This window comes from Typopeltis vanoorti, chromosome 25, assembly GCF_054136105.1.
Source record: "Typopeltis vanoorti isolate ZY-2024b chromosome 25, IOZ_Tvanoo_1.0, whole genome shotgun sequence".
NCBI lineage: Eukaryota > Metazoa > Arthropoda > Arachnida > Uropygi > Thelyphonidae > Typopeltis > Typopeltis vanoorti.
In genome coordinates this window covers 5,615,734-5,629,805 of record NC_143573.1, presented here as the reverse complement: position 1 = coordinate 5,629,805, position 14,072 = coordinate 5,615,734, and the positions used below count along the sequence as shown (strand labels likewise).

General features: G+C 36.1%; 1 protein-coding gene across 2 annotated transcripts in view; it reads right to left on the bottom strand.

Annotated features, from left to right (window-relative positions):
* LOC150092500 (vesicular glutamate transporter 1-like) overlaps positions 1–14,072 on the bottom strand; it is an 81,947-nt gene that overhangs the window by 40,524 nt on the left and 27,351 nt on the right. For both annotated transcript variants that reach the window (XM_090414678.1, XM_090414679.1), the window contains exons 4-5: positions 6,397–6,511; positions 3,266–3,353 (exon numbers count right to left, since the gene is read on the bottom strand). In XM_090414678.1, the coding sequence (XP_090270804.1) occupies positions 3,266–3,353; positions 6,397–6,511 (203 nt within the window). The remainder of the gene's footprint in view (positions 1–3,265; positions 3,354–6,396; positions 6,512–14,072) is intronic.

The window sequence follows — 14,072 nt, the reverse complement described above, 5'->3', positions numbered from 1 at the left end:
TTTTGCAGCTGAGGTTCATAGAAAGTTCCCTCCACTATCTCTCCGTCCCAACTGCGAACTCTATATACTAGAGGGTTTCTATTAATAACCTGAGCAATAGTGAACAATTCTCGTGTCCAGTTACCCCAATACCCTTTTCTAAATTTGTGGGTATCATCACTTAAAACCACACTATCACCTACTTGAAATTTTGTTTTGGTAGTCTCCTCTTGGGTTCCGTACAAATATTTCCAAACACGATCCTCGTTGTGAAGGTTAACTTGCGATGGAGCCATACCGATAGTGCGGTGTGGTGTGAGGTTATAAGTATGTACAAGGGTCGGCAATACATTCGTATAACTTTTAATTTTAGTACATGTCATCCACTTGTAGATCTTTGTTTTCAGTGTTTTCATAAATCTTTCTGCAATGGGTGTTTTCATTTCGCTCCTAGTCGTGTAGAAATGAATATTATGGTTCTCTCATGAACTTTCTTGTTGCAAAACTCTTTTCCTTGATCAGTGTTTATGTAATATTACACTTCCTCTTTAAAAATAGACTCGAAAGAATTAACAACAGCGTCTGCTGATTTCTTCTTCAGTGTTCGAACCCACGCAAATCGGGAAAAACAATCAATGCATACAAGAAGGAAACACACACTCCCATTCTCTTTTGCATGAGATGACATATCTGGCAAATCACATTGAAAAGTGTGTAAAAGTGTCGGGACTTTAATTTGATTGCGTTTATACGTTCTTCTAATGGGTTTATGTCTCACATAAGTAGGTTGTGTTGCTAACCAACATTTCACGGTTTCATGTGACAAATCTGTCTGTTTCTGTAAAGCTTTTATACTTCTAAAACTAACTACTGTATTAGGATTATAGTAATCTGCAAACTTTTCCATTACTATCAATGATTTTTTTTCTTTGCAGTGAAAATCAAGAACCATCGCAAAAGTGGCAGATACCTGCTTTTATAGCAGTACTGCTAATATTAGTGACCGCAGAAATTGCCATAATCATTTGGGAAGTAGTATCAAAATCAGCGAATCAAACTTGCCTCATCAAAGAAATGTTACGCCAAGAAAAACTATTTGCATTGGTGATATATGTAAATTCCTATTTCTGCATATTGCATTGTAAATAATATCTGTGAAATAAATATGTAAACTTAAAAGAACAAACAGTGTCCTTGATGTGTTATGTATGTTTAAGTAAGAACACTTTTGAAATCACCGTGAATTCACACACGATTTGTTTATTTATTTATTTATTGAACTTTAAGTTCTTAATTTAGAACAAATCAAAATATTCGGATGAATTATGAATAAAATATGAAATTGAACTAGAATATGAATATAGAAGAAAATACGGATGAGCTATGAAAAAAAAAAGTGAGTGTTTAAGGGACACCAGTACATAATTAAATTATTCAAAAAACCTATTCACACCTGCCATCCCGACATACTCTAAGAATTCCAACCCTTTAACAGGAAAGAAATACCCCAAAAATGTATTGGAAAATTAGTACAGCCATCTATAGAAGAAAAACAACTGCATGTTTGAGTGACATTAGTATGTATAATTAAATTATTCATAAAATCCTAAACACGGACGCCATCACAACTCTACTCTACTCTAAGAATTCCCACTTTTAACAGGAAAGAAATATCCCATAATGTATTGGAAATTAGTAGTACACCCATCTATAGACAACCAAACTAAACATGACGACAATGACGGATGTGTGTCACCTTGGGAAAATTCCAAGATATCTTTTCTCAAAAACATCGCCCACAATTCCATAGCCAAACCAAAATACCATGTGATATCACAGAGAGACATATGTTCCTCAGAAATTTCCAAACACATAACGTCACGATTCTTATCTCTAAATATCACCAAACACACCACGTGATGTCCCCGACAGACAAGGGCCCCAGAGAAATTCCAAACATTCCAAACTCTATAACAACAAACATTCACGTCACGATTCTTTATCTTATCTTGATCTTGATCTGGTCAGAAGTGTCCCACCAATCACAACACGATTCCTTATACACTAATATATATCATTTTCCATTCAAAACAATAACGTCACTTATTTACAACTAACAAATGACGTCACTTATCTTCATCTGATAACAACAATCATTCACGTCACGATTTCTTATCTTATCTTGATCTTGATCTGGTCACTAGTGTCCCACCAATCACAACACAAATCCTTATCTCTACCATCACCCATAGTTCCATACGCGAACCAAAACACAAGAACTGAAGCCATTGACACATATGCTCACAGAGAAATTCCAAACATTCCAATCTCATGACGTCACGCCCACAATGACGTCAACCAATGAGTCACGATTCCTTATCTTGATCTTGATGTGGTCACTAGTGACCACCCTACTACTGGCAATGTATCCAAAAGCAATAAATATATTTTATTTCAGTAAATGTAATTTTGGACATAAAGTTGCATTTTTTTTCTTTGCTCATGTGGATGATTCGCAATTTCTAAAACGACCTTTCACTATCTATCAGTACCCACAGATTGTCAAATCTATAAACCAAACGCATGGATTTTGTTTCGAGGGGCTTAAATGTAAACTAATTTAAAATTAACATAGTGGTAAATCAAATGTTGGACACTGTACTAGTTCATTTGTTTAGGCAGTGGCCAACTACGTGCTACACGAGAACAATAGCCTGATTATACTTCCTCTTGACCCACACACTCTGTCTCTATCTTTCCATCTCTCTTTCTCTCTCTCTCTCTCTCTCTACGTGGTGATATTTCTTTCCAATAACCTGCTGACATATTTATTTCTGTTTCCTTTCGAGTGTGCTTTCTGTTTCCTTTTTCATTCACTAATTTTTGAATCGCCACGCACGCAAAAAATCTTGATAAGATGATATGATACTAAATGAATCAGAATACTTCAGGGAGTGCGGTGCCATAATAGGCAAACACAGTTCTTCCTGTTGAAAATGCAACTGTTCCTTTACTCGATACAAAAAATATACCATGCATATTTTATAGATGTAATGAATCATCCTCATGACCATTTCCCACTGAACACTGAGTTTCCGTCGAAAATTGTAGACGTAGCGAACTTGCTTAAAGTGGTTATATTCAAAGTTTCAAAATACCTTAAAATAAGTTAAAATGCATTTACTTCGCGTTAATACGTGTCTGTGTTTAAAAATTTTAAGCAAAAATATAAAAAAATTTCTAATATTTCTTTGGAAAGTCCCTAACAGCGGAGGAATAATCTTACCTGCTATTTCTGTGGTTCCAGTGGTTGTCGATCTGTTGTTGATATTCAGTTTAGCAAATGTTCCAAATGCCGCAGGGGACATCACGCCCTGTAAAAAGAACAATCATTTATTTCCCGATTCATCTCCTTATGTGAGAAATGCTAAACGTTTGAATTGCATATTGAAATAACACTTCTTCCTTGAAGGGACCACATAAAAGGGTCAGTTTACAGGCCCGTGGTTCAAAAGTAGCACACACTCGCTAGCTTTGCAGCTTTCTCCAGAGAATACCATGAAATCCAAACCATACCATGCTGTCATTCAAATCAAGTCGATATTGAATCCAACATTATTTCAAAGCCAAAGATACCATAGTTTCATGCCGAATATAGGAACTATAAAAATTTCGGCGGATTCAAGCTTAAGCAAATAATTTTGCATCGCCGAATTGAAGCCTTTTGGCTCTCTTTTTCATTGATTTATATCATTTTTTGAGTCAGTATGTTGACTGTTGCTGTTGAGCTAACAGTTGTTTCCTTGGAAATGCAGATAAACCGATTTACGAACGTTTTGAAAGCTGAAAACAGACGCCATCAGGAAAACGATATGATCATCATCATCCAGCTTCAAGAGCATGAAAGATGTCTTCTTGAGTGTGAAGAAGTTCAGCAGAAATTGATTCTGAAGAAAATACACTCAATAATCTGTATTAAGTAAATGCCCCTATGCGTTTAAAACAAAATAGCAACATCATTTTCGGGGAAAAACATCCTAAAAGTGATAATGCATAAGGGGCTGATCACTCCACAAACAATACTCGGCTACGTTAAGTGGTCATTGTCGCGAGCAACATAGCTGTGGTCTACACTCTTTCAGGCTTATATTCGTTTCATTTTTTTAAAGACAGCACATAAAAGAGGTTAAAAGACACTTCAGAGATCCGGTTCAAATCACAGAGGGGGCTCGACACCATATCAAATGAAGGCCATCATCTGAATTTACAGAAGAAAAATGTTGGGATCAGTGCAAAAATTCGCAAGCAGAACAATGGATTTTGAAGAGGTCCACGAAGATCAGTAACGAAATGAAACCTACCCTTTGATTTGGGAGGATGCCTTTCGCTCTACATCGCAGCAATATTGTCCCTTCTCCTCTATTAGGATTTACGTAATTTCAGTATTGGAATTGAGTTTCTAATCCGAATTAAGCAGATAAGAAGGAGAGATAATGCCCAAGAAAAATATGAGAATATCCGAGACATGAATGAAAGTCAGAGTAATTGCATTCTTTTCGGGAGAGGAATATTTCAACTGAAACTGGATTCTACTTCTTCCTTTACAACTCAGACTATCACATGTCTCGAGCAGTTTAACGAAAGCGAAATCCTGCTATGGACGAGAGTTGGATACGGCATCTACTGTACCTCGAAATTCATTATGATTGAATTATCTTGATCTTCATTATAACTCATTCTGTATACGATTTCCGTGAAATGTGGTGATATCTGAAAGTTTTTCAAAACAACGTCTTGTGATTAGATAATGGCATTTCAGATATCGTTATACCCTTACACCAGTGTCTAGTACGAAATTAAGCTTCCACTGTGATCAAAGAAATTTATTTTTTCGTGTTTCGTAGCGAATGATTCTAAGTATCAAACGATACGTAGATAAAGAGATGACTTTCACTGTCTCCTGTAAAACATTACCATACCATACCATACCATACCATACCATACCATACCATACCATACCATATCTAAACTTGATAACATCTGCAACAAAGTGGATATTCTCAAGTTTAGTCTCAAGATCCCGAGGCTTGGTTTTTCCGCGAAATCCAAATTTCGGTAGCGAGAATAACTATACCCTCCATGAAGGTACTTGAAGTAATTCTGCAGGTAGGTCCCTAATAACGAACCTCAGTCGGGGGTGACGGTAACTTTTATTAAACTGAGTGTTGTTGATGCTGCTTATTAGGCCTGCTCGGTCTTGGAGGAATGCAAGACGGAGTGCTATGCAGAAGGTACTAGGAAGAGGACTTAAGGGCTGGTAGTACTTTTGCGGAAAACATACATTCATAAACACAGCCAAAATGATCTTGTTGTGTAATTAACTCTCGCAACACCCCAATTAAATATAGTGCAGATCAGAAAAATCTCCAATAAAAACACATAACAAAAATCATATAAAAAGAGAAGAAACTCAAGAGAAAACCACAATAAACCACAAAAATAAAACAAACAAGTGAAAAATCTACGATCTTTCGCTTTCGCGAAAGATCGTAGATTTTTTCCACCACTTTTCCACCACTTGTACCATTCATATAAGCAATTATATACGGGAGCAATTTGCAGATATCGAAACCAATCGAGTGACTTTAGACAGACTTGCAGCCTCGATGAGTAGTGTTTGCTGTAAATAGTCAAATCCCGCTTTTGCACGACTTCTTTCGTGATGGCAGTAGCAGCAAATGTAGAATCAACAGATCGGACATCCATTGGAAGTGACAGACAAACTAATCTTTTCTCTCTGCTCTATCTCCAAATGTCTTGGACATTTTTCCATCTGGTGCTGGTTAATTATTTTCGAAAGAGTGAGCCTGCTTTCCAAGGAAATTTTAAAAGATCACTGAGTGGTCTTCCCTTTGTTCTCCAACTCTACTGGACAAGATCATTTCAAAGTACTTCTGCTAATAAATAACCAAATAAAATTCTCCATATTTTCATCCAAATACTAAATAATCTTAATCAGTCCCCGACAATCTGGATTCCTGTAGATGATACCAATCTTCAGAATAAATGCTGACAAGATTATGGATGGTAACTCCAGCCATAATCTTGACCTCATTCACTTTTATATAGAAAATTTTATATAGAAAATGAACAGCTTCTGACCAAATCTGTTCACAGTCCAGATTCAAACTTCACGAACCACCTGCTCCTCCTTCACTTCCTCTTTTTGTTCGTCTACTTTTATTCATTGCAATATCGTTTATGCACCATCGCTTCAATTGATTACTTCTCCTTAATCACTTGCACACAGACGGTGCCGCTGTTAAAGATTTTGCAATTTTAAGTCTTGTTTTTTATAATAAAACACAGTTAACATTTCAGATCATTTCTACTTAGATTTAAAATCATTTTACTTACCCTAGCTAATCCTAGAACTATCATAATGATGTAAACCAAGACAGGCCATTCTTCAACTGATATTGGGGTAATCAGGGTGCAAAGAGACACTGCAATTCCTGCTATTGCGTATAACCTGAAATTAAAGGGATGATATCAATTCGTTAATCGCATTGATATTGATTACATGCGATATTTTATTTATGAATTTATTTCTAAAGTCATGCACAGTAATTTACTACCAAACAGCTGTTGAAGAAAACTGAAAATTGGTGTGTCCTTAGCTGTAATGGATGCATCGCACAGCAATGATGAGATTAACGGAAAGATGAAAAGATTTCTGCGGTTCCTCGTTTTCCAGAATAGATAAAATTTGTTTCTTGTGGTCGGCATGAACAAACACTTCACATTTCAAACTGTTCTTAGTAAAGTAAAACATTTGGATAGATAGCCTGATAAGCAATTTCGTAACAAGAAAGTATACTGCACACAGTGATTAGCGACAACATTACACTACTTCATCATTCGCCAGTTCTGAGCAAGGTTTATCTTTTCTGACGAACGAAAACAATTAAAGATACGCAAAATACCAGCCAGATTAATTTTTAACAAAACTCTTGCAACTTGAAATACACGCACATATAGTCTTAGGCGTTTTATGCACAGAAATAGGTGCATATTAGTTATTTGTGTGCAACGAGTATAGGTGCGTGTGTTCCATAGAAATGTTCTTAAAACGCTTACTTTTTCTGTTGAACAAACAATCAACGATCATGGGTTCTTTGGGGTTTTCGATACCTTCGAACACGGTTTGAGAGTTATGCAAATGTGATCCTTTTAATCTCCTATAAAACAATCCCATGCCATATGAATTTGCGATTCGTGACTAGCAGAAAATGCCCCTACTATATCCAACAATTGTTAGATTGGTGGCCAAGTTGAATGCTGGGCATCCTGAGACACAGATGTTCCCAGATCAGGGAGACCTTACACAGAGATCACACCTGAAAACATCGACGCAGTACATGCCATGATCCTCGATGAACAAATACCAGCGAAAAACGTCGCAAAGACTGGAGATATCCAAGGAAGTAGGTGCGGTTATTATCCACCGAAATCTGAACATGCAGAAACCCTCAGCGAAGTGGGTCCTCAAATGTTTAAATGCCGACCAAAAGAGAAAACGTGTGCTGTAATCTCAAGGGAAATTTGGTAATTTTAAGAAATCAGGTGCATATTTTTGGTTCGTATTCTGACCCTTGATGAAACATGGCTTCGTTACTATGATCCAGAGAACATACAATGGTCTGGAGTGAAGACACCAAGGTTCTCCACGGCCAAAGACGTTTTAAACCAAAAAATCAGCAGGAAAAGTTCTTACCTTTGTGTTTTGGGATATGGATGTTATAATCCTTACAAATATCTCAAAAAAAAAAGTGAACATTACAACAGCTCTGAATGAATTGAAGAAGGTACTGAAGGGTGGATTCAGCAGAGGAAACTGAGCAGAGGCGTGTTGCTTTTCCAAAACAAGACACCTACTTATGAAACCATCAGACAGTACACAACTTGGGCTTTCAATGTCTACTTCACCCATCATATTTGCCAGAACTGGCTCCCCACCTGACGATTTCCAGTTCTCAAAATTTAAAGAAACACTTCAAAGGAACAAAATTTTGCGCAGATGATGAAGTCGTATCTGTAGATCAGGGCTGGTTTTTGCAAAAAAGGAAAGACTTTTTTCTCAAAGGATTCCAAATGGCAGCATGGTTGTGATAAATGTATGACACTTGGTAGGGAATATGTAGAAAAATGAGTAAGTTACGTGGTTCTCAATTCCTCCACGGCGATTATTATTATTATTATTATTATAAGGGAACAACATCTCTCTCTCTCTCTCTCTCTCTTGGAAGACTTTACTGACGTAATTAATACCGCCTTAGACAAAATTGCCATGGTAGTCTTTATCGATCTAACTAAAGCATTCGATATACTCACAGATCAAACCTTGTTAGAAAAGCTGAGGCATTTTGGAATAGACGGGCCACTGCACAGGTGATTTACAAACTACCTCCAAAATAGAAAGCATATCACACGTATCTGATCAAACTGAAGCAGAGAGCTACCAGTAACCTGTGGAGGACCACAGGGAGCTGTACTCTCCCCAAATCTATTCAATATTTACACACGATATTAATCAGCTACCTCTGAAAGGTAAGATATTCCAATACGCAGACGATACAGCAATAATATCCATCCATAATAACGCAAGCATAGCCCAAACAAATATGCAACATGACATAAATCTGATCACAGACTGGCTCACGAAAAACACCATACACCTAAACTCAGAAAAGACAAAATTAATGATATTCAGAAATCTACTGACTCGACCAGTTGATAACAAATATATAACCATCCAACATCCACTTTCCAACATAAAAATTACACAAAACAGCAAAACCACTACAATCACTCAGGTTGAAACAATACGATACCTTGGAATTTACTTCGCTGCAGATATGAAATGGAATAGCCACATAAACACAACAAACTCCGAACAATAAGTAGCAAACTCTACAGTTTAAAAGACATAGTTCCCACACTCCTAAAAACAATAATATACAAAGCAAAATATACTAAGATACGCTATAAAAACGTATGCTTTTTGTGCACCCTACAAACTAAATAGATTAATGTCGCTACAGTACAAAATGATAAAACTGATCTTTTGGGAACAAAGAAACAATAACGACTTTATATACACTGCAATGTCAGAACACGAAATACACAGCAAAACATTTATACCATTATGCAGCTTTGCTAAAACATTATTTCGATACCAACTACAGGACAGTCAGAAATACATACCATATAACAAGACCTCAGACAACTAATTATATCACATATAAATAATCACTACGGAAAGGCCACGCGAAACTTTTACATCCCAGACATGATAAACAAATTACCTTTTGAATACAGAAACCTTACAAACTACAATAGCCTGAAAAGAGCTCTAAGGACATACTACGAACAAGAAACACGCACCCAGAATACCATACAAACTTAATGAAACACAATATATTCGTTCAGGCTTCCAGTTTAGCGTCGCATCAATACATTCCACGTTATTGTGTGTGTGTGTGTGTGTGTGTGTGTGTGTGTGTGTGTGTGTGTGTGTGTGTGTGTGTGTGTGTGTGTGTGTGTGTGTGTGTGTGTGTGTGTGTGTGTGTGTGTGTGTGTGTGTGTGTGTGTGTGTGTGTGTGTGTGTGTGTGTGCGTGCGTGCGTGCGTGCGTGCGTGCGTGCGTGCGTGCGTGCGTGCGTGCGTGCGTGCGTGCGTGCGTGCGAATTTCTCAATCAACGGCTGCTGTGGAAATCAAGTCAATTAAACATAGATTTTATTTCATTGCTTCCCAACACAGCAAATAAACCAATGAATAATAACTGGTGTCATCCTCAGATAAGCTCACAAATAAGCTTCGACGACGAAAGCTGAGAAAATACGTCTCATCTCATCCAAAATAAAATAAAAAAAATAATAAAAATAAAAAATAAATAAATGTATCACATGTAAACAAATGTATGTAATGTTGTATCATATGTTATAAATTATTATAATTATTATTGCGAAAAAAAATTATTATTATTATTATTATCAGAATACATGAATGTATCAAATGTAAACAAATGTAAGTAATGTTGTATCATACGTGATCAAAACTATGTAATGTAAGTATCATATATAATAAATTATTATTATTAATAAAAAAATATAAAAATAAAAATAAAAATAAAAAAATTATATGACACTTCCAGGTAGTCCAAAGCCTCATCGAGGGAGAGTGCACCAATAGCATCGAATTCAACTCCCCCCAACTACTAACCGCGCTCAAACTTGCTTAACGTTTTGCGAGAGCCATTAGTAGCAGAGGCTCTACCAATTGACCAACCTTTTCACAAAATATTCAGCACATCCTCGTAAGATTTAAAACGTTTGGGAGGCACAGATGGGAAGCAGAATATAGGATGGTGTGGAGATATCTTAGAGGACATAGAGGAAATGAGGGATCTGTGATGTTGGTAGATAAGGACCTGAAATACTGAAGACATTTTGCCAAAATGCGCACAGCGCACTGCCAGTGATGGGAGAACACTGAAATGTAGGCATAAAGATGCAATGACTCCATTCTATAAAGCTTTATTCAGACCGCATATCGATTAATGTGTATAGATTTCGTTACTTAGTTTTGAAAAGGATGAAGATATGTTGTAGATGATTCAGAGCCGATTGACTAAGGTGGTTTCTAGTCGTTGGAATGTTAAGCATGAAGACAGATTGAGGGATTGCCATTGTAGAGTGTTTGGTGGATAGAATGACGGGATGGAAACGTCATCGAGACATATTATAAAGTTATTATGAGGTATTTATCGGATTAATGAGTATCAGATTTTTCATAGAATGGGTGGAAACAGGAGAGAACACGAGGCCATCCCTGGACGCAGTATAAAAAGGTCGTGAGCAAATGGGCAAGAACTGTTTTTTTTTTTTTATGGTGAGTTGAGAGTGGTTGGAATGCGTTGAAAGTGCAGGCAGTGCGAAGACGATGAGTATATTCAAGCCACTGTATGATGAGCGCTGTGTGTGTAATGGAGGATCTCCCAATATCAGTTGTTAACTGCAGGGAAGTCTACTACTGTAGACCTCCCTGCAGTCAACAACTGATATTGGGAGGTCACAGACCACCGCCGCATTGCGAATTTCATTGTAGAGTGAATCCCTGCCGGTTTTATCACTTGCAGAATGTAATGGCCAAATGATGTTTTAAGTAGTCATATGTGTGTGTGTGTGTGTGTGTGTGTGTGTGTGTGTGTGTGTGTGTGTGTGTGTGTGTGTGTGTGTGTGTGTGTGTGTGTGTGTGTGTGTGTGTGTGTGTGTGTGTGTGTGTGTGTGTGTGTGTGTGTGTGTGTGTAAATGACGTAAATAAAGGAATAATTTACGTCAGGTACACACAAGAAATATTTAGAATAATTTTCGGAAAAACGGAAAAATTATTCCGAATCGCGTGGCTTAAAGGAAGACGCCGACCTGTTCAGCCATGTTTCATCCAATTGTAAGTATTTGTTCTTTTTCTTTTAGGATGTATAAGAAGACATAAAATTAACTGCTCTTTGTTCTGGATGCTCATCAGAACTTTCCGCCCTTCCCCTCGTATAAATGGGTGCTGGTTATAATCGAAAAGCATCGTATAAGGGGATCGTCGAAAAGCCAACGTCATAAGCTGGTATTACTTCTTGCGTTGTTGTTAAATTAAAACATAATCACTAAAGGTTTTTGGTTACGTCAGTTTTAAAAAAATAATAATAATAAATAAATAAAATGTAATAAATAACATTTTCGGCATAATGTCTTTCTCACAACAAACAAAAGAAGTTAGCTGTTAGAAGAACCCCAAAGAGCAGGGAGCAATATTTATCGCAACAAACTATAAACGAAAAAAAGTAGTTTGACTTGCTGCATTTAATCTGCTGCTAATGGAAAGACCTTTTTCTGAACTGTGTATAACTTACATCCGTTCAATCAAATAGAAAATTCTAAATCCCTCTCTCATTCAAAAAATATAAAATAAAAAATAATAATCTTTGTACTGTTTCAGAAAAAAAAAAATAACATTTACAAAATGCATTCCAAATTTAAAGGGCAATTCAAAATGGTCACAATTAAAATATACACGTAACCCTAGTATAACGCGGTCTACAAATTGCAGTAACCCTTTATCTTTTCATATGTTTTTCATGGCGCGACTTAAAAATCAAATTTTATCTTCGTTAAATTTGTGTTCTGCCTGTATCCCGCATGTAATTATAAGTAGCGAATTTATATTAGGGGAAATACCCTTTAGCACGCATGTACGTCAATTGTTTACCGTATGAAGTGTTTATTGTTGAAAATTGTCCTCGTTTCTGCCAGAAAAGTACATTAAAAATCATAAGTGTGTTCATCTCAAGCTGAGCACTTTATTTTCTGGTGAGTTACATGCAATATGTAATGCTTGCTTTTTTGTGTAAAAAATTATTTTTATAGTAATGGCCACAAACTGCAACGAAAGGGAAAAACCAACATTGAAAACAAAATTAATTTTCCTCGAAGAAAAAAATTCAAAATCATGGATCGGTTAAAAAATGGAGAAAAACCAGGAGTTTTTGTAGGAACTTTGAATTTAAATGAATCAACAATTCGAACAATCAAACAAAATGAACATAAAATCCAATAAAGTGTTTACTGCTGGGTCAACGATAAGTGCAAAGCGCGTTACTCGTGCACGCGATATTCTAATGACAAAATGGAGAAATCTCTAATGATTTGGATAGAAGATTGCACCTCAAAAGAAAATTCCTATGGATGGAAATCTTATTAAACAAAAAGCTCTCAAAGTTCATAAACATTTATAGCGCAAAAAAAATGCAAAAACGCAATTATATTTCGAAAAATGGAAGATCAGCTCTTGGATTCAAAGTTTCCAAAGATAGAATTACTTCACTGTTTTGCAGTAATGCATCAGGTGATTACATGACAAACCCAATGTTCATTAATCAACCCTCAAACCCTCGTGTTAAGAAAGGTTAAAATATGCACTATTTTATTTTGCCTAAAACATTTCTGCAATTATGTGCAACGAAGTTTAAGTACAATTTGTAATTTTTATACTTTTATACTACGTATTTGTTTCATAGTTTATATGTTTTCTTAACTTACATGAATTACCTGAATTAAATAAAAATATATTTATGATGGATTTGTCATTGTTGTTTATATAATTAAAAAAAAAAAAAAAAACGATTCCAGAACATAACCCTACTTTTTCTATGTGATCTGAGGCTCGCATAACGCGATTTATATAACGCGGCATTTCTGCGGAACCTAACATCCGCGTTATACGAGGGTTACCTATACTAGTGTGTGTGTGTGTGTGGTAAGCAGATGATAATGCCCACTCTGCTAGGTTCTAGAGTTAGAGGAAAAAAAAAAAAATTCCAGATAATTTTAAAGATAACTAAAATGATAAGTTATGGTTCTCTTTATTTCTGCGATGTTTTCTTTTTTCTGGCTATCTCATCAAGAAGTTATTCGGTGTTCTTTTTTCTTCCCTCACTTCCAAGCTTAGAGTATAAACAAATATCTTTTTTGAGCATTCTACTTTCATAAAAGCTGATTTTTAGAGTATACTGCTTAAAAACATCTCGATGGATGCATAAACCACTGTAATCACTATACAGAAATAGGTCTTTTTCTTCTTCTTCTCCTTTCGTGTAGCTGAAATGGTGGCGAGATTGCTCCGGATTGTTGGCACTTGAATGAATCCATATGATTTATCATACGTTAGGAGAAGAAAAAAACGAAAACTTTTAAATACAGCGCCTTTTTAAAAGGAAAAGGAAAAATGTCACAAGCCAAGAAATTGTATCGATTATTATAGATTATAAATTACATAGAAATAGTGGATATTAAAGATCCAATATTATTTCAAAGCCGAATGTTTGAAGAAACCATGAAGGTTTCCAAAATCTGACCCGAGAGCTTAGGAGAATACAATCCTCGTGAGCTCTCAGGTTATTTTAATTGTTATTTTAAGTAGTGTAAGCTAAGGCATCGGGTTTGAGTTGACTTGCGCTACTTAAAATAACACGGCCACTG